Genomic DNA, 24507 nt, shown 5'->3' on the forward strand with positions numbered 1-24507 from the left:
CAGGAACAACTCACTTCTTGTGTCCCCTGAGCAGTGCATAGAAAAGAAAAATAACCACTCTGCGGGTCATTGTAGACACCAAATCCTTGCACCAAACCCCGGAACTCCCCAGCCTTCCACAGCATCAGACATCTGTTTTTATTATTATCAGTCACCTCGACATAAAAAGCTACAGCAGCTCTACAGCCCCCTAAGTACGAACACCCCCCCTGTAATACTACGAAATGGCTCTCCAGTAAGAATATGCTGGAGGGATAAGATAGCGCCTTTTTTCCTCTCTCTTCGTTTTCTTTAAAGCTCAATATTAAATATTAAATACTCTTGATTTTAGGCATACATTACTTTTGTCAAGAAAGACAAAATTAAAGGGGAAACAGCCCTAAGCACCTGTCTCTCGAGCACCCCAGCAGGTGGGAGATGCCGTCGGCCTGCCAACTCAATACAAAGCCTCCTTCGGATACGGAGGGGGGAAATGGGGCGCTCAGAGAGTCTCTTCAAGCATGGGGTATGTTTGCAGCATCAAAGAGCATGTTAAGAGGGCCCCCCGGTTCCTTTTCTCTTTTTTTTGCCAGAATTTCTCTTGTGTCCGGAAAATTCCAATGTTACTCCTGCGAAGTCAAAAACAGGGTTTGTGGCTAGAGGCACTTCCACCCAGTGGACAGTTGGCAACCCATCCTGTCCCCCCATCCAGTCCTCCCGAGAGGAGAAAAGCCAGGAATAACCACTGCCAACTTTTCCTAAGTTTCTTTAAAAAGAAAAAAGAAAAGAAAAGAAACTGTTCAGAGTCTTCTTCTTTTTTTTGATGTTAGCAAAGAAGGTTACTTTAAAAGCACTTAGGAAGTGTGTACTAAAGTCTCCTGCGGTTCCTCAGAGAAGCGAGTCGTCAGTACATCCTCCTTCGAGCCCGTAGCGGAATTCCTGCAAGTTGGAGACTCCGTAGAAGTGGACAAAGGCTGCAGCCACCACCAGCACGTGGAAGATCTGATGAGACTGGAACTGCGGAAAATGCAAGGAGGGCATTTAAAAAAAAAACAGAGCCAGGGACAACTGTTCAGGCAAGGGAGGCAGTGTGATGCAGTGGTTAGAGGGCTATGGGTTCAAAACCCCTGCTCAACTATGAAGCTCACTGGGGGCCAGTCATTGTCTCTCAGCCTAACTTACCTCGCAGGGTTGTTGCTGGGATTAAATGAGATGGGAGAGACCCGTGTATGCCGGGCATAGGTATAGGCAAACTTTGGCCATGCATTGCTGATGTAGGTCTCCATCTGTTCTTAGTTTGTTGCCGATTTTATCTTTCGAACGTTTCGAAGAGTTGCTTTTGCTGACATTGTCTTATTTTCTTTTGAGAACCGTTTTGAGGTTGTTGTTTTTTTAAAAAAGACCACAATCAAATAGTGCATAAATTTTGCGGGGGGGAAAAGAAAAAAACCAAATACCACACCATTCGCTGGCCTCACTTACCCAGATATCGAACTTGCCAGGGAAGAAGCGCTCAGGGATGCGGGCGGCGTAGAGACCGGCTCCTGCGATGTACATGACAGCCATCAGGAAGAACCAGCCCATTTGTCCCACGGTGGTGGCTTTCACAAACCCTTCGGCGATGGTGAAATGCATGGTGGGTACCACCCCGCTCAGACCGAGCCCAAGGAACACCCCTGAGAGGAGGAGAGAGGGGAGATCTCAAGTAAGTATTCAGAAGGGAAAGCAGCAGAAATAAGCCAGCCTTCCCCACCTTCAATTGGGCAGCAGGTACTGTTTGCTTGACGGGGATGGGGGGGGGGAAATAATACTGGTAGTGCCGTATAGTGGTTTAAGTGCTGGACACCAACTTCTTCAACTAAGACTTGGGCAAATTAATATTCTATGGTCTTTAAAATGTGTCGCTTTATTGTTTAATTTTGTGCTTTTATCCTGCATTTCTACAAGAAAGAAGATTCCACCTAAACATTAGGAAGAACTTCCTGACAGTAAGAGCTGTTCGGCAGTGGAATTTGCTACCAAGGAGTGTGGTGGAGTCTCCTTCTTTGGAGGTCTTTAGGCAGAAGGGCTTGACAGGCACATGTCAAGAATGCTTTGATGGTGTTTCCTGCTTGGCAGGGGGTTGGACTGGATGGCCCTTGTGGTCTCTTCCAACTCTATGATTCTACGTCGTCCAAGCTGGTGGCTGTCGGTATGTGCCACGGTTTGAAAGTAGTTCTCTCTTCCATCTCTCCTGGATCTTCCAGCATCCAGCTAACATTTCTAGAGCCAGGTTATGACCCTTACATCTTGTGAAGGCAGGTGCGGGGAAAACTCAGCGGCAAAAACAAAAGCCGAGTGGCCAGTTTTGCGGAGTTTAAGCTGGACTTCCAAAAGCATGAGTTATCTCTCAACCACTTGCGCCGGGGGCAGGGGGGCAGGCTTTTAAGCTTGAAAAGTGAAAGTCTGAATTGGGAGCGCAGCGGCAGCTCTGGGGACCCAGTGGGTTTAAGTTATTAACCCCCAAGGCATTAAGGTCCTCGCGTGGATTTTCGGTTAAAATCATTTTCAGTGAGGACAAGTGTTGCGAACACAAGAATGTGACTTGACCACAAGGCTGGGAAGAACCAGTAAAGAAGGAGCCTTTAGCTGGATGCTAAAGTTAAAAACGACTCCCATTAAGGTGCAAGGAGGGCTCTGCACATATAGTAAAACATTGGGTTGAGCAAGTGTTTCCAAGGACTCGCTGGATAATGAGCCGGCAGAAGGTGGTTGGCGAGACAGCGGAACAGCGAGTACAAATTATTTTTCCTATACAGTACAGAGTGTCCTAATAGAAAAGCTTTACTCTGTCCAGTAATGCGTTACAGTGGTACAGTGGTACCTCGACTTACGAACGACTCGACAACCGAATTTTTCGACTTACGAATGGGGGTAATGGCTGCACGCTTACGAATGTCTCGACATCCGGAAAAAACCCGCGGCAGTTTTAGATAGGGAATTTTGGACTTACAAATTTTTAGATAGGGCTGCTTCAACTTACAAATTTTTCCGTTTCCAATGCATTCCTATGGGAAATCGCGTTTCCAATGGCGTTTTTCGACTTACGAATTTTTCGACTTATGAAGCTGCCTTCGTAAGACGGATTAAATTCATAAGTCGAGGCACCACTGTACCTTGGTTCTCAAATGCCTTGGTACTCAAAAGCTTTGGTTCTCAAATGCTGAAAACCCGGAAGTAAGTGTTCCAGTTTTCAAACGTTTTTCAGAAGCCAAATGTCCAATGTGGCTGTCGGCTATTGTTTCCGGAGCCCTTGCACCAATCAGAAGCTGCGCCTTGGCTTTTGAACACTTCGGAAGTCAAATGGACTTCTGGAACGGATTAAGCTTGGCACTTTTGTTTTTACTATTTATTTTGCGTTTTTGTTTCTGAGGCTTCTTCAGTTAATTTGTTTTTGTGACTGTGTGGAACCCAGTTCAAACACTGTTTGAATGATTGATTGATTGATTGATTGATTGTGTAACTGTGGAAATGGATGAAAGCCCCCCCCCCATTCCAAACAAGGACTATCATCAGTGCAGGTAAGAAAAAATAATAAATCAAATTTTCATCATCTACAATACTGTCTTATTCGTTTTATAGTACAGTACATTGATTATTGTTTTCATTTTACGGATCAGTGGTCTCGTTAGATAGTAAAATTCATGCTAAATTGCTGTTTTAGGGGTTGTTTTTAAAAGTCTGGAACGGATTAATCCAGTTTGCACTGCTTTCTATGGGAAAGCACACCTTGGTTTTGGAACAGACTTCCGGAATGGATTGAGTTTGACAACCAAGGTACCACAGTACTTAATACAACCTGACTAGCTGGGAATCTGGGGTGAGCCCCAGTGCTCGGACCCACAAGGGAAACTTCTCCCGCAGTACTGGTGTCCTTTACAGAGAGCCCCCATACCTGCCCTCGTCTGCCTGTGCTTAGGCGTTGCAAACCGGTCCCACTGTGCGACGATGATCGCTGAGATACCCAGCACACATACAATGGAGAGGTAGATAAGCCGGGGCTGCGGGGAGCAGTAGAAAGAGTAGTACAGCCAGGGGACAAAGCTGCCCATGATCAGCAGAGCTATCCCAGAATAATCCAACCTAGGAAGGAAACAAACAGAAACCAGGCAGAAGTGAGAGGCATATTGCGGGACCAGAGATTCCTGAAAGGTTGGGCTGAATTTGAGAAATATTTGAAGGACAATTGTCAACGACAAATTACGCTTTTAGGTTTGCAGGAAGTTTCGTAAGGAGAAAGAGGAGAAATATCACAGAGATAAATTTAAGGAGATGGAAATTGATTAGCGATCGTTCAAAGTAATAATAGTGAGAGAAGAAATACAGGAAGAAGGGAAAAGTTTGGGAATCTTGAGACATGGTTGATGGAAGTCCAAAAATACTGTATAAGATATGAATGAATGATAAATGTTTAATGAAAATATATGAGAGGCATATTGCATATTCCGGAAATGGCAAGTCAAGTTGGCTTGGGGAAAGGAGGGACTATCTTTCTTCTACCATCCATAGGGGCTATGGATTTTGACTCCTGTGCAAACACCTGCATTTCAGTCGGTGTGAAGACAAGACAATGCCAGGAAAGAGGAATTAGGTGCGATTCCTGAACTTCAGGGGGGTTGGACTAGATGACCTGTGGGGTACCCTTCAAACTATAATTTTATGATTCTAGGAATGAGGTAAACCCACTATAATGTTCAGATATAATAATAATTTATTATTTATACCCCGCCCATCTGGCTGGGTTTCCCCAGCCACTCTGGGCGGCTCCCAACAGAACATTAAAAACACGATGAAACATCAAACATTAAAAACTTCCCTAAACAGGGCTGCCTTCAGATGTCTTCTAAAAGTCAGCTAGTTGTTTGTTTCCTTGACATCTGATGGGAGGGCGTTCCACAGGGTGGGCGCCACCACCGAGAAGGCCTTCTGCCTGGTTCCCTGTAACCTCACTTCTCGCAGGGAGGGAACTGCCAGAAGGCCTTCGGAGCTGGACCTCAGTGTCTGGGCTGAACGATGGGGGTGGAGACGCTCCTTCAGGTCTATTGGGCCGAGGCCGTTTAGGGCTTGAAAGGTCAGCACCAACCCTTTGAATTGTGCTCGGAAATGTACTGGGAGCCAAGGTAGGTCTTTCAGAACCAGTGTGGTATGGTCTCGGCAGCTGCTCCCAGTCACCAGTCTCGCTGCCGCATTCTGCATTAGATGTTGATTCAAAGTTGAAACTTGTCTTTGGGTTCATGTGCAGAACCACTGGCAGGGGCTGGTTCTGCTCCTACTCCCATTTCCAGTCTTTCTACCTACTAAGTAGGCATGCATTAAAAATATACAAACATACATCACAGCTGCCCCAAATTGACAGTACAGTATCTATATTTCACATAGGTAAAGGGGCCCCTGACCATCAGGTCCAGTCGTGTCCGACTCTGGGGTTGCGGCGCTCATCTCGCTCTATAGAGATTTGCCGGCATACAGCTTCTGGGTCATGTGGCCAGCATGACAAAGCCGCTTCTGGGGAACCAGAGCAGCACACGGAAACGCCGTTTACCTTCCCGCCGGAGCGGTACCTATTTATCTACTTGCACTTTGGTGTGCTTTCGAACTGCTAGGCTGGCAGGAGCTGGGACCGAGCAATGGGAGCTCACCTCGTTGCAGGGATTCAAACCGCCGACCTTCTGATCAGCAAGCCCTAAGCTCAGTGGTTTAACAAATTTCATATTTCACATGGCAGCCCCCAAAACCCCTATAATACTTAAGTGTCTTAATCGACCCGGGTTTTGATTCCAGGTCGACTTACTTGGAAAACGTCCGGGACACCTTCTCTGAATGGCAATAGACTGTATGGAAAAGCCAGGAGAAGCTGAGACACAGCACGGCCCCGAGGAAAAACATCCCAAAGACCACCTTTTCCTGCAGAGGGGCCATGAAGTACATGTTCGGCCGGAGCATGGTCAGGATTCCCAGGCAAAGGAACAGCACAAAACCTGGAAAAGAAATGCAGGAGAGAGAGAGAGGGAGAGAGAGAGAGGGAGAGAGAGAGAGAGAGTCCTGTTAGCTGATTTATCAAAAGGCCAAAGGGTCTCCGTCACAGCTTTTGGCACCCAGTGTACCTGAAGGAGCGTCTCCACCCCCATCGTTCAGCCCGGACACTGAGGTCCAGCTCTGAGAGCCTTCTGGTGGTTCCCTCCCTACGAGAAGTGAGGTTACAGGGAACCAGCAAAGGACCTTCTCGGTGGTGGTGCCCATCCTGTGGAATGCCCTCCCATCATATGTCAAGGAAATAAACAACTGTCCGACTTTTAGAAGACACCTGAAGGCAGTCCTGAATTAGGAAGTTTTTAATGTTTAATATGATTATTTAATAATCTGTTGGAAGCCGCCCAGAGTGGCTGGGGAAACCCAGTCAGATAGAATCATAGAGTTGGAAGAGACCACAAGGGCCATCCAGTCCAACCCCCTGCCAAGCAGGAAGCACCATCAAAGCATTCTTGACATATGCCTGTCAAGCCTCTGCTTAAAGACCTCCAAAGAAGGAGACTCCACCACACTTTTGGGCAGCAAATTCCACTGTCGAACAGCTCTTACTGTCAGGAAGTTCTTCCTAATGTTTAGGTGGAATCTTCTTTCTTGTAGTTTGAATCCATTGCTCCGTGTCCGCTTCTCTGGAGTAGCAGAAAACAACCTTTCTCCCTCCTCTCTATGACATCCTTTTATATATTTGAACATGGCTATCATATCACCCCTTAACCTTCTCTTCTCCAGGCTAAACATACCCAGCTCCCTAAGCCGTTCCTCATAAGGCATCATTTCCAGGCCTTTGACCATTTTGGTTGCCCTCCTCTGGACACGTTCCAGCTTGTCAGTATCCTTCTTGAACTGTGGTGCCCAGAACTGGACATAGTACTCCAGGTATAATAATAATAGGAGGGGTATAATTATTATTTTATTTTATTTTATTTATTTATTCATGATTATGGCTGTTTTGGACTACAACTCCCACCAGCCGCGGCCAGGAGGGCAATTTGGGAGTTGTGCTCCCTCACCATCAGGCTGGGGATAGGTGGCATAGCATGTTCAAAAGGGAAAAACACAAAACGTGGGCTGATACAGAAGCTACTGTGTGCGAAATCTGTCATTTGCAGAACTCCTTCTGGAATTGTAACTAACCTCCAGATACTCAGAAAACTTTCCGGAAAGAACACTGAATTAGAACCGTAGTAAGAATTGCGTTCTTAAAGTTATGTTATGTTCTTAAAATTAAGGTCGTAAGGCTGGCAGTTCCAATTTGCTGGTGTAGCGGGGGCGGGCGGGGGGGGGATCTAACAGTTTTTATTTGGTTGTAGTTCCAAGTTGGAACTGGTCTGACGGCCCCACCAGGCAGCTTAAAATTAAAAGTACAACATTATATAACCAGATTCAGGTAGGTAGCCGTGTTGGTCTGAGACAGTTGAAATAAATAAAAAAATAAAGTAGATAATTAGGTACTGCTTCGGCGGGAAGGTAAACGGTGTTTCCGTGTGCTGCTCTGGTTCGCCAGAAGCGGCTTTGTCATGCTGGCCACATGACCCGGAAGCTGTACGCCGGCTCCCTCGGCCAGTAAAGCGCGATGAGCGCTGCAACCCCAGAGTCGGTCACGACTGGACCTAATGGTCAGGGGTCCCTTCACCTTTACCTCAGAGACCAACTAAATTTGTTCTGGGCATAAGCTCTCGTGTATCTGAAGAAGTGTGCATGCACACGAAATCTTTTACCCAGAACAAACTCAGCTGGTCTCTAAGGTGCTACTGGACAATTTGATTATATTACCTTATTATATAATCAATGCAATCAAAAAATCCTGGAGCGCAAAACCTTATTAAGGGCACATCTGAAGATTTTAAGAAAGGGGTGAACGTAAATGTATCTGGGGAAGGAGACTCCCCTCTTCAGCACTGTACCAAAATGTTCCACTAGCTCCAGTTTCTGGAATGGTGCCTATTATCTCTGGCTGGGGCCGATCAGAAGTGGCCTCGAAAACAGCTACAGAACACTTCATTGTCAACCCCTATACTAAGGGGGCAGAGGCCATCTCAGTCCCAAAACATGAATCCAGACTGAGGAGGATGCAAATAATTACAGCTCCTTCTATGAAGAGGTGGAGAGGCTGGTCTGTGGCTCTCCATCTGTCATGGATGCTTTAGTTGAGATTCCTGCTTTGCAAGGGCGGTTGGACCAGATCAGATCAGGCATAGGCCACCTTGGCTCTCCAGATGTTTTGGAACTACAACTCCCATGATCCCTGACCACTGGGCCCTGTTAGCTAGGGATCGTGGGAGTTGTAGTTCCAAAACATCTGGAGAGCCAAGGTTGCGTATGCCTGGACTAGATGATCCTCGGGTTCCCTTCCAAGTCTACAAATTGATGGTGACGATGCTAAGCCACTGTGAAAAGTCCCTGAGTTAGTCAGAAGGCTTTCCCATCCCAGAAATAAGCCGGGAGGAAGGAATAAAATCCTAGGCACCTAAGAAACTATCGTATTTTCCCAGGCCATCTAAATGAGGGTCCACACATTAACAGACTTGAGGTGGTTTGGGAACAAACACGCGTACCAAACGGCCTTGCTTAAACAGTGAGAGCCCTGGGTTTAGCACAAGACAGTGGTATCTTGGTTTAAGAACAGCTTAGTTTATGAACAACTTGGATTAAGAAGGCTGCAAACCCGGAAGTAGGTGTTTTGGTTTGTGAACCTTGCCTTGGCAGCAGAACATTTTCGCTTCCTGTCGAGTGTGGTTCATTTGTAAATTGAGTCCCTCGCTGGTATGGAAAAGCACGCCTTCGTTTAAGAACACTTTGGTTTAAGAATAGACTTCCAGTTCGTAAACCAAGGTACCACTGTATACATTTCCTTCCCAAGGCCCTTATGTTGTTCATAGGAACGATTTGCACAATACACAAGATCCCCGCAATGCAGATCACAATTGAAGCCCAGAATCAGGTAGAGAAAATGGGCAGGAGGAGGAGGAGAAGGACCTTTAGCATCCTGCAAATTCTAGATCCACCACCGTTGTGGACAATTCCAGTGCCCCAAGGGAAGAGAAAGTCGCAGTGGGGGAAAAGACGGTCCCTCTCAAGATTAACAGAGGTACCAGAGATCCAGAGTATTAAAGTAGGAACCAGAGAGTCGGGGTCACCTAGCAAGTGGGTCCAAATGTTGCCCGTCTCCGTGTGGATGCGGAAGATGCTCTTGAAGCAGGCTCTGAAAGAGGGCATGGGGGGCCGGTGCCCGTGCAGGAGGTAATCGTTATCTTTCAGCCAGTCGGGCAGCACGTCGTAGGGGATGACCCTCCAGCGGCCTTCCCAGACCTGCAACACACCAAACCATGCAGGGCAGTCAGTACCTGGGAGAGCATTGGCACAAGGGGAGGGAGCTGCCAGCCCAGGGCTTCCTGGACGAGCTCGTGAGAACCGTCATTAGGCCATGCAACGCAGCCACACACAACCCCTCCTGCAGGCGACTCTTGCACAGCTTCAATCAGGGCATTTGCAGCAAAAATCGCTGGTTGCCTCCACATCAGAACTCTCAGCCGAGGCAGAGGACCTGCACACTGGCTAACTCACCTGAAAACAAATCCTTTGCACACCTGGTTCCTTGCAAGCCATGACACCCGCAGCAATCCCACAAGTGTCCCAAAGCACCAGTTGGTGTAGCAATTTCCAACTAAAAGAGGGGTGGGGGAACCTCAGGCCTGTGGGAGGATAAATGTGACCCAAATCTCTGCCCACCATTGCTTCTGGTCATGCCCATTTTTGCCTCTCGGTCCACACCGGCATGTGGCCTCTGGAAGGCTGCCCAGAAAGGAATGTGGCCCTCAAGCTGGAAAAGGTTCCCCATCCCGCCCGGTCTAAAAATTTAATTCCAGGAAGCAGGAAGAAGTGGATTTGATGCCTCCAAAACAAGCTTGGTCGTACAGAGATGGGGTTGCTCTGGAGGAAGAACCGCAGAATACTTCTACCAAATTTGGGAGGCTTCGCAACTGGACTGAGCTGTGAGCTCCTTCCGCTGCCTCTTACTAGAAGCCGTTGTTTTATTTCCAGGCAACTGCTTGACTGGCCAAAACTTGTAGGAGTCTCTAGCGCAGGAGGACAGGGGCCTCTAGATGTTCTCTAACTTCCACAAGATTCCAGCAGATGACAACGGTCAAGTGTTAGGAGAGGGAGATTCCCTGGCTCTTCACTGCATTTTAGTCCCCCCCCCCTCCAGCCTCTGCTTCTGCCTCTGATTCTGGACTGCTCTCTGCCACAGACTTCCTGCTCACTAAACCCTGTTGCCTCTTCAGCTTCCGACACCTCCACCTCCCAGCCTGCCTCTTCAGCTTCCTCTGACTGCTCATCGTGCCCCCCCCCCAGCACTCCCCAGGCTCTGAGCCTTCTTCCCTTGGGGGTTCCCCAGCTGGTGCCTCCCACTGTTCCTCTGCATCCAGCCAGTCCATGACTTCAAGGGTCTAGCAAACACCCCAAGGTTCTCACATTCCCCAGCCCTCCCTCCTTGAGATCTAGCATCACACTCAATTCGCCATGCTCCTGTTTTGCTTGCAAAGCAAGGAAGGAGGTTAGAGAACATAGCATACCCAGCTCTGCAGCTGAAACAATGGAAGCCTAGAACCCCAATAGCAGCTTTGCGCGCCAACCCAAAACTACCTTGTATACAAACTCTTCCATTTTCTCCATCGCATGATGTGCCTGCAGAGGGAGGGTCAGCACCCGCACCTCCTCCTCCTCTTCCTCCTGAGTTGCTGGGCATGGCTGGTCTTGAACCTAGGAGGAACAGATCACACAGCCTGAACAAAGGGCAAGGGGTCAGGGAAAAATGCTCTTGAAAATTAAAGAGATATTCCAAACTCATGTGTTGCTTCCAGACCACCTGTTTAGAGAGCATTTGTCCTGACTGGTTTGCAGGGAGCTTGGATGATGCTGTCAAAGCACACATTATCCCACACTCCTAGTTACAGGTCTGCCGTAGTGGAAACAAAATATAAAAAATTCCTTTCCAGTAGCACCTTAGAGACCAACTAAGTTTGTTATTGGCATGAGCTTTCGTGTGCATGCACATTTCTTCACATACACTGATGACTTCTGTTTCAGTGTATCTGAAGAAATTTGCATGCACACAAAAGCTCATACCAATAACAAACTTAGTTGGTCTCTAAGGTGCTACTGGAAGGAATTTTTTTTAATTTTGTTTCGACTATCCCACATGTTACAGTACAACTTTCCCAGCACTTTCCTTATTTAAAAAAAAATACTTATTTTGGGGGGTGGGGAAGTGGGTTTCTTGCACAAGACCTCCACAGCACAAGGTGAGATTTTATTTCCTATGCTTCGGACTTAGAGGCTCTTTATTTCACCAGCTTAGGAAATATGGATGTCGTGATTTATACACCATTTCTTTCACTTATTGGTGATTGTTTGTTTGCTTTGGGGGGGGGGGTGCAATACCCTGTTACTGCACTTATTGGTTGTGAATAACGGAGATAAATAAATTAAACTGTAACAGCACAGCTTGAAATTGCTTGAAGGTGATTAAATCCCATTTGACATCAGAAAATATCTCCTGTTTTGTACAGAGCAGTATAGGAGGGCCACAGACAGACAGCAAGCAAGGAACGCCTGGAAAGCAGAAGGAGAAGACGCAGCCGTTAGAGAGAACGCCCAAAGGGAACCCCCCCTGTGACTGTCTGCACATGTAGCAAGAACGGTCAAACTCTGCTGCAGCCATAATCCCAGATTTCCTTTGCAGAAAGGATTAACCGCATTTCCTCGTCTACCGCTAAGAGGGCAACTCAAATTGGGAAACTCCATTTCTCTCCTTGGCTGGGGCCCAGGAAACAAACTCGCAGCCCGCCAAAGCAGAACAGAGGAGGGCAGCCTCTCCGTTTGAGCCGCCCGTCTCCTACAACGCTGGCTTCGGTGTAGAAGGCCTGTTCGCCAGCTCAAAGCTCTGCCTCTTACATTCTCAGCACAATGAGGAAAAACAAGGCAAGTTGCATGGACAGTTCTGCAAATTGGCAAAGGGAGGAAGCTGGAGGCCTTGCAAAGTCTGAAGGCTCTCAGACCACCACTTCAAAAGACATATTACGAAATCTATACATTCCAGCTGCAAGAAAATGCCACAAGGGTCGCTTTTGCCCTGCACATGGCCCTCCCAGACCTGGCGCCCTCCAGATGTTTGGGACTGAGTCTCCCATCAGCCCCAGATGTGCTGGCTGAGCCCAAAACATCTGAAGGGCATCGGATTGCGGAAGGAGGGCCTATCTTGATGAAATGCCGTCGAGCTCTTGCATTTAATGCTAGTAATTCTACTGGTGTGTTCAAGGGTTGAAATTGGAATGGGATGACCTTCTCAGTCATAAAGGTCACTGGATGCCTCTGGGCCGGGTCGCTTTCACCCATTCTAAACAATATTTTTAAAAGTTATAGGCCAAGAAATGTGGATCCAGCACTGTGCAGAATCACAGCACCAATGTGCTAGGTGAAGGTCAAAACAAGGGATCACACAAGCTGACAAGATTACGGCTACAAAGCCGCTAATAGGATTTGCCGATATATTTATGGTTGTTTGACAAAGACGTGGCAAGAGCCTTAATGCCTAGAATGAAGACGGAGAGACTCTTTTGGGCCCTGCTAGCTATACAATCCCTGGCAAACTATCGTTTTATGGCATCTTGGAAGCAGGGCCTTCTCTGGGGTAGGGACAACCTGCTGGATCTTCCTCTCGCTTCCCCCTTGCAAGATGAGCTTCAAATGACAACTGGAGCGTCCCCTGTTGCTCTGTGTTTTCCATGACCCTCAATTGAGCCGCTATGCTTTTGCCTTGCTGGGATTTTATTGTTTCATACGGCACTGGTGTCTTTCAGGCAGGGTGCACACCATATATTTAACGTATACACAGAATGAATCCTGGGAATGGTTGTTTACTCCTCAGAGCTACAATTCCCAGCACCGTTAACTACAGTTCCCAAGATATCTGGGGAGGGGTGTACAGACATTGTGGTGTGTTGGTGTATCTGACACAGAGACACAAACAAGCACCTCTGTTATATTTGTTATCTTTTTGTAAACCACTTACAGACTTTTCTGGTGACAAACAGTATATAAATACATGAAATAAAATACTGGATGTGTTCCCATCACAAATTCAGACACATCTCCTTGTACCAAGGAGTGGGGCTTGCTAAGACCCTGCTCCCCCCCCCTCCAGCCTTATTTATTCCTGGTGGAGAACGCAAAGTTCCCTGGTGGTACAATGCTTAAATCCTGCCATGCTTGTATGGTTTATGTTTACTGATTTAGAAGGATTCATAAACCACTGAAATAGTGTGCAAATAAAGCAGAAGATAAAGCAAAGCTATAAATCCACAGAACATTTTTTTAAAAAATGCCTAAACCATCCATCATTACAAAGCAATAAAACCAGCAAAACCAATACAGGAAATGAAAATTAATTATTATTATCATAGAATCATAGAGTTGGAAGAGACCACAAGGGCCGTCCAGTCCAACCCCCTGCCAAACAGGAAACACCATCAAAGATTATTCATAATCATTTTATATACAGTATAGTGATTTATATAAGCAGTGTACCTATATGCAAAATGGGGGGATGGAGTTTAAAACACAGATCACAATGACATTTACAACATATATGGATGCGTAACACCAGAAATTATCATTCATAGAATCATAGAGTGGGAAGAGACCACAAGGGCCATCCAGTCCAACCCCCTGCCAAGCAGGAAACACCATCAAAGCATTCTTGACATATGGCTGCCAAGCCTCTGCTTAAAGACCTCCAAAGGAGGAGACTCCACCACACTCCTTGGCAGCAAATTCCACTGCCGAACAGCTCTTACTGTCAGGAAATTCTTCCTAATGTTTAGGTGGAATCTTCTTTCTTGTAGTTTGAATCCATTGCTCCGTGTCCGCTTCTCTGGAGCAGCAGAAAACAACCTTTCTCCCATATAGAGATGACATCCTTTTATATATTTGAACATGGCTATCATATCACCCCTTAACCTTCTAGGCTTGTGGGTGGCAAGCATCTATAGCAATATAGCAAGAGCGCTTGCCTAATTTGGGGCATCCCAAATTACGTGTGCTGACATGCAGCTAGAAAATAAACCTTTAAAGGTATCTCTTTACATTTATCATGACATGCATGCATTTATCATGACATGCATAACCTGCCTTTTCTCCAAGGAGCTCAGTGTGGTGCATGCACGGTGCCCCCCTTCTCCATTTTATCCACGCCACCACCCTGTAAGGTATTAATCCGAAAATAGCTTTGCATTCAAGGGGTTAAGCAGCTCTCTGGCAGGAAGCTTACTTACAATGGCCGAACTGATCGCCGCTTGGTCTCCTTTCTCCTCTAAGAGGGGTCCGAGCTCAGCCAGCTCCACAAGTTCCCTCTCCCTGCCGTTAGCTGAAGGCCCATTTCCTTGGCTGGCAACTGAGCCTTTGCGGGACGACATTTGGTCAACGCAGACACCAGGCCTCTTCCCCTTTCCGAAATCAGATGAACAGCAGGCCTGCCCAGCACCCTGACGAAGACTTCTCACTAGGAAGAAGAACAAGTTAATTTGTAAACCGGCCTGCTTCTGAAAAGATGTGTTCCCCCCCCCTCCAGACACTTATTGGATGTTCCTCCTCAGAGAAGCTTGGAACGCTTCCAGATTCTCCTCTTTCTTCGTTAACTGAATAGAGCTGTCACCCACTTAAAGGCATCTTAGTCGATTAATTGCACAAGTTTCGGTAAACCAAATCTGTATCACAGTTTTTTAAAAAGTGCTGAAAGGGGGGGGCAGGGAAATTATTTCAGCGATTCCGGATGATTAATTTTTTAAAAATTTAATATTTGCACGCTGCTTTTCCGGCAACAACACTGAGCTCAAAGCAGCTCACCATAACGACGAAACAACACTTCCATCAATAGATCGGTCTCCAAAATCACAATGCCATGCAAGTAAAGCAAAAGCAAAACATTCAATAAGCAAGTAATGCAGATAAATGCAAGCTCAGAAAAATTCAGAAATGAGTTTTCAGAAATGGCTGCTGAGCAAACCCCTGTTGTCACTCGGCTCAAACTCCCTGGGAAGTGTGGCTGTGTCACAGCAGATTGAAAGATGCATTCACTGTGTGAGATAGGAAGGATATTCCATCTAGGTTACTGCACTTAAAGAGTCATTTCAAGTAGTTAAAACACTCACTCTGCTTTAGAACCCAGCACATGTCTTAAAAAATAAAGAATGGATCAAAACAAAATTTAAATTGATGAATTGGTTAAAGTAAATAATGGGGTTTTATTACTGAATTTGCTAGTCTACTTCTCTGCTTTGGGGATTTTCCTATCTATTAAGCTGTTTTCCAAACTGCTTAGAAATTAGCCTTCGCCAACTGCTTTGAGGTGTTTTCATGCCCCCCATCAAGTGTGTAATTTTTATGAATTAAAATAATACACACACACTTTGTAGGGGGGCAAAACTCCTACCAGGGGCTGTGGGGGCTGCTCCAAAAGGATGGAGGCCCATATTATGTTCTAAAAGCGCCACTCAGAAGTCCACTACTGAGGAGCAATGTCCTCCAAACAACAAGAACTTGGCAACCTCGCTGGTGCCTGCAAATATACAGGTGTATTCCAAAATGAGATTTCAAAGAGCTGGGGTTCAAAGCCATTCAGAGAGAGAGAGGAGAAACCACAAAAGACCTTGCAAAACTCTATACAATAAAGCTGTGTTTTGCCCTCAATTTTAGGCTAGTCAACATGATTCATCTGAGGGTGGACAAGGAAAGCAATTTGTTCCATATCTGGGTGGGGTGTGGGGGAAGAGAGCCAGCCGATGCCAGTTGATCAAAAAGAAAGCCGTAGAAATGAAGAGATGGGTCAAAATCCCTGATTGCATGAGCATAAGTAGTTATGTTCACAAACGTGGAGGGGACACGTCAGTTCTCACCAACTACAACCGCTTATGGCAGGGCTGGGGAAGCTATGACATTCCAGATGCCGATGGACTCCAACATCCATCATCCCCGACCACAGGCCGTGCTGACTGCGGCTGATGGGAGTTGTAGTCCCAAAACTGGAGGGCTACAACTTCCACACCCTCGCCATACAGGGACATAGGAAGCTGTACCGACCGTAAGTGGAAATACATTTGCAAGAATTGTTGGGGTTTTTTTAAGATGGTTGTGATTGGATTGATGCAAGGCTCTGGGAGGAGGATGGTGTTACAATACCCCACGCATCTCCTGGACTTAGAAGTTCCTCCCCAGTCCCCACAATGGTGGTGTTGTTGTTTAGTCGTTTAGTCGTGTCCGACTCTTCGTGACCCCATGAATCATAGCACGCCAGGCACTCCTGTCTTCCACTGCCTCCCGCAGTTTGGTCAAACTCATGTTGGTAGCTTCGAGAACACTGTCCAACCATCTCGTCCTCTGTCGTCCCCTTCTCCTAGTGCCCTCCATTTTTCCCAACATCAGGGTCTTTTCCAGGGAGTCTTCTCTTCTCAGGAGGTGGCCAAAGTATTGGAGCCTCAGCTTCAGGATCTGTCCTTCCAGTGAGCACTCAGGGCTGATTTCCTTCAGAATGGATAGGTTTGATCTTCTTGCAGTCCATGGGACTCTCAAGAGTCTCCTCCAGCACCATAATTCAAAAGCATCAATTCTTCGGCGATCAGCCTTCTTTATGGTTCAGCTCTCACCTCCATACATCACTACTGGGAAAACCACAGCTTTAACTATACAGACCTTTGTAGGCAAGGTGATGTCTCTGCTTTTTAAGATGCTGTCTAGGTTTGTCATTGCTTTTCTCCCAAGAAGCAGGCGTCTTTTAATTTTGTGACTGCTGTCGCCATCTGCAGTGATCAGTACTACCAAGCAACCAGGAAGTATCCCAAGGTTTACCTCGCCTGGGCTGGTTCACTCCAGCGGAGATCCCTCCATGGCCCAGATCGCGGCTGCGATTTCCAGTGTCTGTGCATGCGCAGACGCGATTTCCGGTGTCGCGGAAGCGAGTCCCCGCATCGTGCTGTGCCTCTTTAGCACAGTGCGCGGGGACTCGCCGAGTGAGCGGCTCGGTTCAGGGGCTGCTCATGGGCCGGTTGAATGGCCCCCGTGGGCCGCTTGTGGCACATGGGCCTTAGGTTGCTGACCCCTGCATCAGGTGTTGTGGTCTCTAGAGAGCAAGGAAAGCATCTTCTCACCTGGGCAGCTCCTGATTCTTCCTGGCAGAAGAGGTGACTGGTGAAGGCTCTTGGGAGGAAGGAGAGGAAGGCAAGTCAAATGTCCTCTTCCCAAGGCTTGCTTTGATGTCAACACCGCTTCTGAGTCTGTGCCAACTACTAAAATGCCTATACTAAAATGAACTTCTTAACCTGAAGTTAGCGAACTGATGGAGCCCTGGGCAAAATCACAGTTAAGGCAAGATGGGGCATTTCAAATGTTTAAATTGCAGTAGTCCGCATCAATAGCGATTCAAATGTGCCGACAAACCAACAGCGGATAAATATGGATTTGACCTTCAGGGATGGAAGAAAGGCAATAACCCTACGGCTTTTGAGGCCCTCAGAGGACCCGTCAGAGTCATAATCCAAGCCCTGTCAATTATTTGCTAAAGTGTGCAGCTTCAAAGAGGACGTTTAGCCTCACTCCCTTAAAAGAAAACAACATTGCATTCATGCTGTTGAGGAGAACCTAGTTTAAATGCAGGCAGGAAGCGTTAAAGAGAAACTTAAGGGAGGCTGAGGAAAGGATTTATTACCTTTTGAGTTGTTGCACTTGTTGCAGGAAACTGGCTCACAGCTCCACCCAACTTGACATTCCAGCTCTGCAAAGCCTAGAAGCAGGATTTTCAAGGGATTAGATGGGCACACTTTTGCTCTCTGATGCAGGAAAAGCTTGTTTGGCACTTGCCCAACTGTGCTTAGGTGTTGCACAGCTTCTGCTCATTTGCAAAACTCCCTTCCTTCCCATTTCTATCGCTTCCTTACTATTTCTCACCTTGCAGTTTCATTATCCCGGCAGTCCAAATAATTAGCCTTTGGGTAAACTTTAGGAAGCTTACAGAGAATGTTTTGATCCAGATCTCACTTTTTACTCTGAGAGGGGTTGGCTGTTTTAAACAACATTGTGCCAACACCCAATGCGCCGAGGGCAAAATTTATGCATCACAAACATGTATATGCAATACATGTCCATGAATTATCATTATTCATAATCATTTTATATATAGTGATTTATATAAGCAGTGTACCTATATGCAAAATGGGGGGATGGAGTTTAAAACACAGATCACAATGACATTTACAACATATATGGATGCGTAACACCAGAAATTATCATTCATAGAATCATAGAGTGGGAAGAGACCACAAGGGCCATCCAGTCCAACCCACTGCCAAGCAGGAAACACCATCAAAGCATTCTTGACATATGCCTGTCAAGCCTCTGCTTAAAGACCTCCAAAGAAGGAGACTCCACCACACTTCTTGGCAGCAAATTCCACTGTCGAACAGCTCTTACTGTCAGGAAGTTCTTCCTAATGTTGAGGTGGAATCTTCTTTCTTGTAGTTTGAATCCATTGCTCCGTGTCCGCTTCTCTGGAGCAGCAGAAAACAACCTTTCTCCCTCCTCTATATGGCATCCTTTAATATATTTGAACATGGCTATCATATCACCCCTTAACCTTCTCTTCTCCAGGCTAAACATGCCCAGCTCCCTAAGCCGTTCCTCATAAGGCATCGTTTTCAGGCCTTTGACCATTTTGGTTGCCCTCCTCTGGACACGTTCCAGCTTGTCAGTATCCTTCTTGAACTGTGGTGCCCAGAACTGGACACAGTACTCCAGGTGAGGTCTGACCAGAGCAGAATACAGTGGTACTATTACTTCCCTTGATCTAGATCAGTGGTTCCCAACAGGTGGTCCGGGGACCCCCAGGGGTCTGCGAGCTATGCTAGAGGGGTCCGCAAGATGCTATTAGAATAAAAAATATATTAAATATATTTCGTATGATAACAGATTTTTTGTTTCGGCCGCTTCCTGCATGAGCAGAGTCTAGCGCAAAACTAGAATTAGATAGAGGCAGTAGTTCTGCTATATGCCATTAGGTGGCGCTTTACAAACACTACTGTTTTGCAAAGAGGCAGCGCGCGCATTCTACTAACGCTCACCTCCCCAAGATGCTTTGCGCGCGTCAGCTTCATTTGTGCGCTACTGCGCAGGTACCCTGTCTTCTCCATTCCCCTCCCTCCTCCCTGGCGCGCGCTGCCTCTTTGCAAAACAGTAGTGTTTGTAAACAAAGCGTTATTTTTCGCGGAAGCTACAGTTCGCGTAGTTAAAAATGGACCGTTGGTTAAAAAGTGGTTCATCTCATTAAGAACTGAAAATTAAAACTGTATACTGATGGAGTACTCTGTTGTAACTGCAAAAAATGTATAAATATAAAATATAAAAAGACTTTTAATTTGGCTCTCACTTTTTAATTTTAGGGTTAGGAATTAACAGGGGTCCTCGTCACAATAACGGCTCGATGAGGGGTCCTCGAGAAAATTTTGTTGGGAACCCCTGATGTAGATGCTATACTCCTATTGATGCATCCCAGATGCTCCTATTGATGCATCCTAGATGCTATACTCCTATTGATGCATTGGCTTTTTTAGCTGCTGCATCACACTGTTGACTCATGTCAAGTTTGTGGTCTACCAGGACTCCTAGATCCTTTTCACATGTACTGCTCTCAAGCAGTACATGTAAGAGTATGTTTCATTTGAAGAGTATGTTTAGTGTAGTGGTTCGCATGTTGGACTGGGACCTGGGAGACCAGGGTTCAAATCCCCACTCAGGCACGAAGCTCACTGGATGTCCTTGGGCCAGTCACTGCTTCTCAACCTAACATTGTCTCACACTTGCCAGGGCATTTTCTCAGCACTCTCCTTATTGCAGGAAGTCTTATCTTGTGGGGGTGGGGAGACAGCTTTGTTGCACAAGACCTCTCAACCGATTTTAATTGTGCAGCCAGAGTTTACCCCCAAAAAGTGGCAGTCTGGAAGTTCCCACAGGTTCCCCAGCTGAGCTTGGCAACGGGGGCAGGAGCAAGAGGGGCCTCCTTAGACTCGAGGAAGGAATATTGCCATTTGAAACCACGTCCCACAAGAAGTTGGATGCTTGCAAAAGGCATCTCACTCACAATCATTACCAAACTTCCGCTTCCTGAGGTGCAACTGCTGTGGGGGTGGCAAAATGCATTCTAGGGGCAACGCTCAGCTCACACAGAGCCCACCAAGCCTGGATTCACTGTTTCCACATAAAAAACTGACTAAATAGTTTTTAAAAAGCCAAAAAAAGCCCAGCCCTATCCAGGCATCCCAAACTTTGGCCCTCCAGATGTTTTAGACTACAGTTCCCAACTTCCCCAACCACTGGTCCTGTTAGCTTGGGATCATGGGAGTTGTAGGCCAAAACATCTGGAGGACCGCAGTTTGGGGATGCCTGGAGTAGACTCTGATTAAATTGGGGCAGGAGGGCGGCAGTTTTGAGATGGGATGTTGTGTGGACTCTCCACAAAAAGCCGGCGACCTTGCAACATCACTTCCACAGCTGCCATGTGGAAGCACCCCCAGAATCCTCAACAGCAGCTTTTAAACTTTCGTTGTTTAGGAGCACCCTTCCACATCAGTTGCCAGCCAAAATATTCCTGGCATGTTGATAGAGCAGGGGTTCCCAACAAAATTTTCTCGAGGACCCCTCATCGAGCCGCTATTGTGACAAGGACCCCCATTAATTCCTAATCCTAAAATTAAAAATGAGAGCCAAATTAAGAGTCTTTTTATATTTTATATTTTTAACCAACGGTCCATTTTTAACTACGTGAACTGTAGCTTCCGCGAAAAACAATGCTTTGTTTACAAACACTACTGTTTTGCAAAGAGGCAGCGCCGCCAGGGAGGAGGGAGGGGAATGGAGAAGACAGGATGCGCAGTAGCGCACAAATGAAGCCGACGCACGCAAAGCATCTTGGGGAGGTGAGCGTTAGTAGAATGCGCGCGCTGCCTCTTTGCAAAACAGTAGTGTTTGTAAAGCGCCACCTAACGGCATATAGCAGAACTACTGCCTCTATCTAATTCTAGTTTTGCGCTAGACTCTGCTCATGCAGGAAGCGGCCAAAACAAAAAATCTGTTATCATACGAAATATATTTAATATATTTTTTTATTCTAATAGCATCTTGTGGACCCCTCTGGACCACCTGTTGGGAACCACTGGGATAGAGGATTTGGGGGTCTATTGTAGGACACACACCGGCCAGGCCCGATGGGTCTCAATGTGTGAACAATCGTAGAAGACACACAAGCAGGTCCCCTGTGTCTGTGCAATGCAAGGGAAAATCAATAATGGGATGTAAGGTAATCTTCAAGTGTGTTTGTTCTTCACTAAAAATCTAACCATAGAGCAGGCATGGATCATCTTGCTATTTGACGAGGCCACACGAAAAAAATCTTAGTTTACCGAGCATGCAGTCCCAAAAGGTTGCAACCCTGAAGATGAACAGAAACTTGCAAGGTGTGTGGGGCTCACTCTGCAGGAAATTTTGAGATCCAACATAGAAAACTGCCTCATTCTCTGCCAGTCATTCGACCAACCTACATCAAGGGTATCCAAAATGGTGCCCCCTCCAATTGTTTTTGGACTACAACTCCCATCAGCGCCACCCCTCATGGCCAACGGTCAGGATGATGGGAGTTGTAGTCCAGCAACACTTGGAGGGCGCCACGTTGCCTACCTCTGGCTTACACTGACTGGCCACAGCTCTCCAGGGCTGCTGGGGATTGAACCTGCAACGTTCTGCATGCAAAGCAGATGCTTTGCCTCCAAACGATGGCCTTTATCACCAAAGACAAGTACCGCCGTTTGCTCCATTTCCCTCCAGTCTGGAGCCAGGAGTTAGTTTTGGCTCACTGCCTGCGCCCAGCAAACTCAAAACAAATAGCAGGCTTCCACTTCTGCTTGGGGTCGGGGCTATCCCTCCTCCTTCACAAACCCATGTCCCCGAAAGAATTTGAGCTCCTGCCGTGAGAGGGGCAAGTGAGATTGCCAAATCCTGACCCCAAATTACCCTGCATGCCTCTTTTAAAGAAAAACACTCACTTCTCCAGTGATAAGATCCAGGAAACGCTATTAGAGCACAGCTAATAGCTGGTTCCTTTTCCACTCAAGAGCTTTAAAGAAAACAGCCTCTATTGCGAAAGAAAACAAGTGGCAACGCAGCTTGCTGGATTATGAAGTGTAGTCTTGCGAGCCCCTGGAAGGCAGAGTAACCAGCAGCAAAAGGTAGAACTGTCAAGTCCTCTTTTCCTCTAGCACTGCATAAGAACTTAAGAAGGTAAGAAGAGCTTGGCCTGTAGACTGTAGGTAAGACGTGTGAGGGGGGTGGAGTTACTTGAGGGCATTTAAACTTGGAATCAAGTCATTCCCTTTGGTAATTAATAGGAGTTTACAAGAATACAAAAAGCTGTTGGGATCACAACCACCACTACCCTAAGCAGGTCAGAAACATGCCAAGCCACTCCTGCCTGGAGCAGATTCTGCCACTACTGTATAAGCTCTTTATCCCTAGGATTAAACCTAGACAGAAAGCAAAAGGCAAGGAAATATGGGCCACCCGTGGATTGTGAGAGTGACACCCCTTAGCCAAAGAGCAACATTCTTCGTAGGTGAGAGAAGGGAGGCTGCTGTCTATGGGGCATAAATAATAAATAATGATTTTAAATTTATATACCACTCTACATCTGAAGATCACAGGGTACTTTATCAACATAAAACAACTTGACTGATAGAATCATAAAATATTAGAGTTGGAAGGGACCCAATGGTCATTTAGTCCAACCCCTTGCAATGCAGGAATCTCAGCTAAAGCATCCATGACAGATGGCCATCTAACCTCTGTTTAAAAACCTCCAAGGAAGGAGAGTCCACCACCTCTCGCGGGAGTCTGTTTCACTGCCGAACAGCTCTAATTATCAGAAAGGTTTTCCTGAATGTTTAGTCAGAATCTCCTGTTTTGCGATTTGAAGCCGTTGCTTCGTGTCCTATCCTTCGGAGCAGCAGAAAACAAGCATGCTCTTAAAATAGAGTACTTAAAACACACACACACACAAGCAATGATTCTTCAACATCAACTTCATTGGACTGGTCATGTTGTGCAGATGCCTGATGATCGTCTTCCAAAGCAACTACTCTATTCTGAACTTAAAAATGGAAAGCATAATGCTGGTGGTCAACAAAAGAGGTTTAAAGACTGTCCCAAGGCAAATCTTTAAAAATATAGTATAAACACTGACAACTGGGAAACACTGGTCTGCGAGCGCTCCAGTTGGAGAACAGCCTTTACCAAAGGTGTCATGGGCTTTGAAGAAACTCGATCTCAGGACACAGCGGAGAAACGTGCTAAGAGGAAGGCACGCTTGGCAAATCCACACCGTGATCAACTCTTGCCTGGAAACCAATGTCCCCACTGTGGAAGGACGTGTGGATCCAGAATTGGCCTCCACAGTCACTTACGGACCAATCGTTAAAATCGTGTTTATGGAAGACAATCTTAATCGGCTTCGAGTGATCGCCAAAGAAGAAGAAGACAGTGCTTTTTTTCTTAAAAAATGTTTAGGGGTACTCTCATTTTGTCTCAAGAGAATCACCATTTTATGGTTCAAATTGGGAAAAATAAATACACAAAAGCACAAAGATTCACAAAATGCTTAGGGGTATGTGTACCCCTGCGTCCCCCCCCAGGAAAAAGCACTGTGTGTGTGTGTATACTGTACATATGTGTGTGTGTACATATGTGTGTGTGTGTGTCTAGTTACAGGTAGGTAGCCGTGTTGGGCTGCCGTAGTCGAAACAACAAAAAAATCATTCCAGTAGAACTGAAGGAATTTTTATATGTGTGTGTGTGTCTGTATATGTGTGTGTGAGTGTATGTATGTATATACATATATAAAATATAATATATAATATCACATATAATAAAACTGGAATAAGCCTTCTCCGCAAAACATTGCCCTTGGGAAGCCTGTCTCCAATAGCCCTACCTGTTGCTGACAGGACCCCGCACGCAAGCGAGCTGTTCCCTTCGTACATAGCTGCATATACTGCTACGTATCCTGGGATATGGAGAGTATATGGATCTCTCTCTCTCTCTCTCTCTCCCTCCCTCCCTCCCTCCCAGAAGCCGGCAGCTTCTCCGAGGCCTCCCCCCGGCTCCCCGCCCGGACACTCGCTTACCGGACGACCGTTGTAGCTACATCCCGTGGAGGAGGGGGAAGAGGCCCGTGCGCCAGCCGCCTGAGGAGACTCGCCTCCCTCCCTCCCTCGCTCGCTCGCTCCCAGAAGAAGAAGAAGGAGAGGAAGAGCAGCTGCAGCGGCGCCGGAAATAGCCCTCTGCTAAGAGAGGCCCGCTTCCGGTAGGGCGAGA

The 24507-nt window shown here is 46.6% G+C and overlaps 1 protein-coding gene across 2 annotated transcripts; it reads right to left on the reverse strand.

Annotated features, from left to right (window-relative positions):
• Positions 1-114: 114 nt before the first annotated feature.
• On the reverse strand, positions 115-24431 carry ADIPOR1 (adiponectin receptor 1). 2 transcript variants are annotated; one of them, XM_060281026.2, is made up of 9 exons: positions 24318-24431; positions 17804-17878; positions 14379-14605; positions 10690-10806; positions 9183-9354; positions 5810-5996; positions 3914-4101; positions 1462-1655; positions 115-996 (listed from the first exon to the last, which is right to left on the reverse strand). In XM_060281026.2, the coding sequence occupies exons 3-9, from the start codon at positions 14517-14519 to the stop codon at positions 868-870; spliced, it is 1128 nt and encodes a 375-aa protein (XP_060137009.1). In that variant the 5' UTR covers positions 14520-14605; positions 17804-17878; positions 24318-24431; the 3' UTR covers positions 115-867. The 2 variants fall into 2 exon arrangements, with proteins under 2 accessions (XP_060137009.1, XP_088509855.1); XM_088653729.1 differs by lacking the exon at positions 17804-17878.
• Positions 24432-24507: the final 76 nt, after the last annotated feature.

This window comes from Zootoca vivipara, chromosome 11 (genome assembly GCF_965207765.1).
Source record: "Zootoca vivipara chromosome 11, rZooViv2.hap1.1, whole genome shotgun sequence".
In the NCBI taxonomy this organism is placed as follows: Eukaryota; Metazoa; Chordata; class Lepidosauria; order Squamata; family Lacertidae; genus Zootoca; species Zootoca vivipara.

Coding starts and splice junctions, on each gene's coding strand:
- ADIPOR1 (XM_088653729.1), bottom strand. CDS start 14,519: ATGTCGTCCCGCAAAGGCTCAGTTGCCAGCCAAGGAAATGGGCCTTCA. Junction 4,102..5,809: donor GTGTCCCGGACGTTTTCCAA/GTAAGTCGACCT, acceptor TTTCCTTCCTAG/GTTGGATTATTCTGGGATAG. Junction 1,656..3,913: donor GCACAGGCAGACGAGGGCAG/GTATGGGGGCTC, acceptor TCCTCCTCTCAG/GGGTGTTCCTTGGGCTCGGT.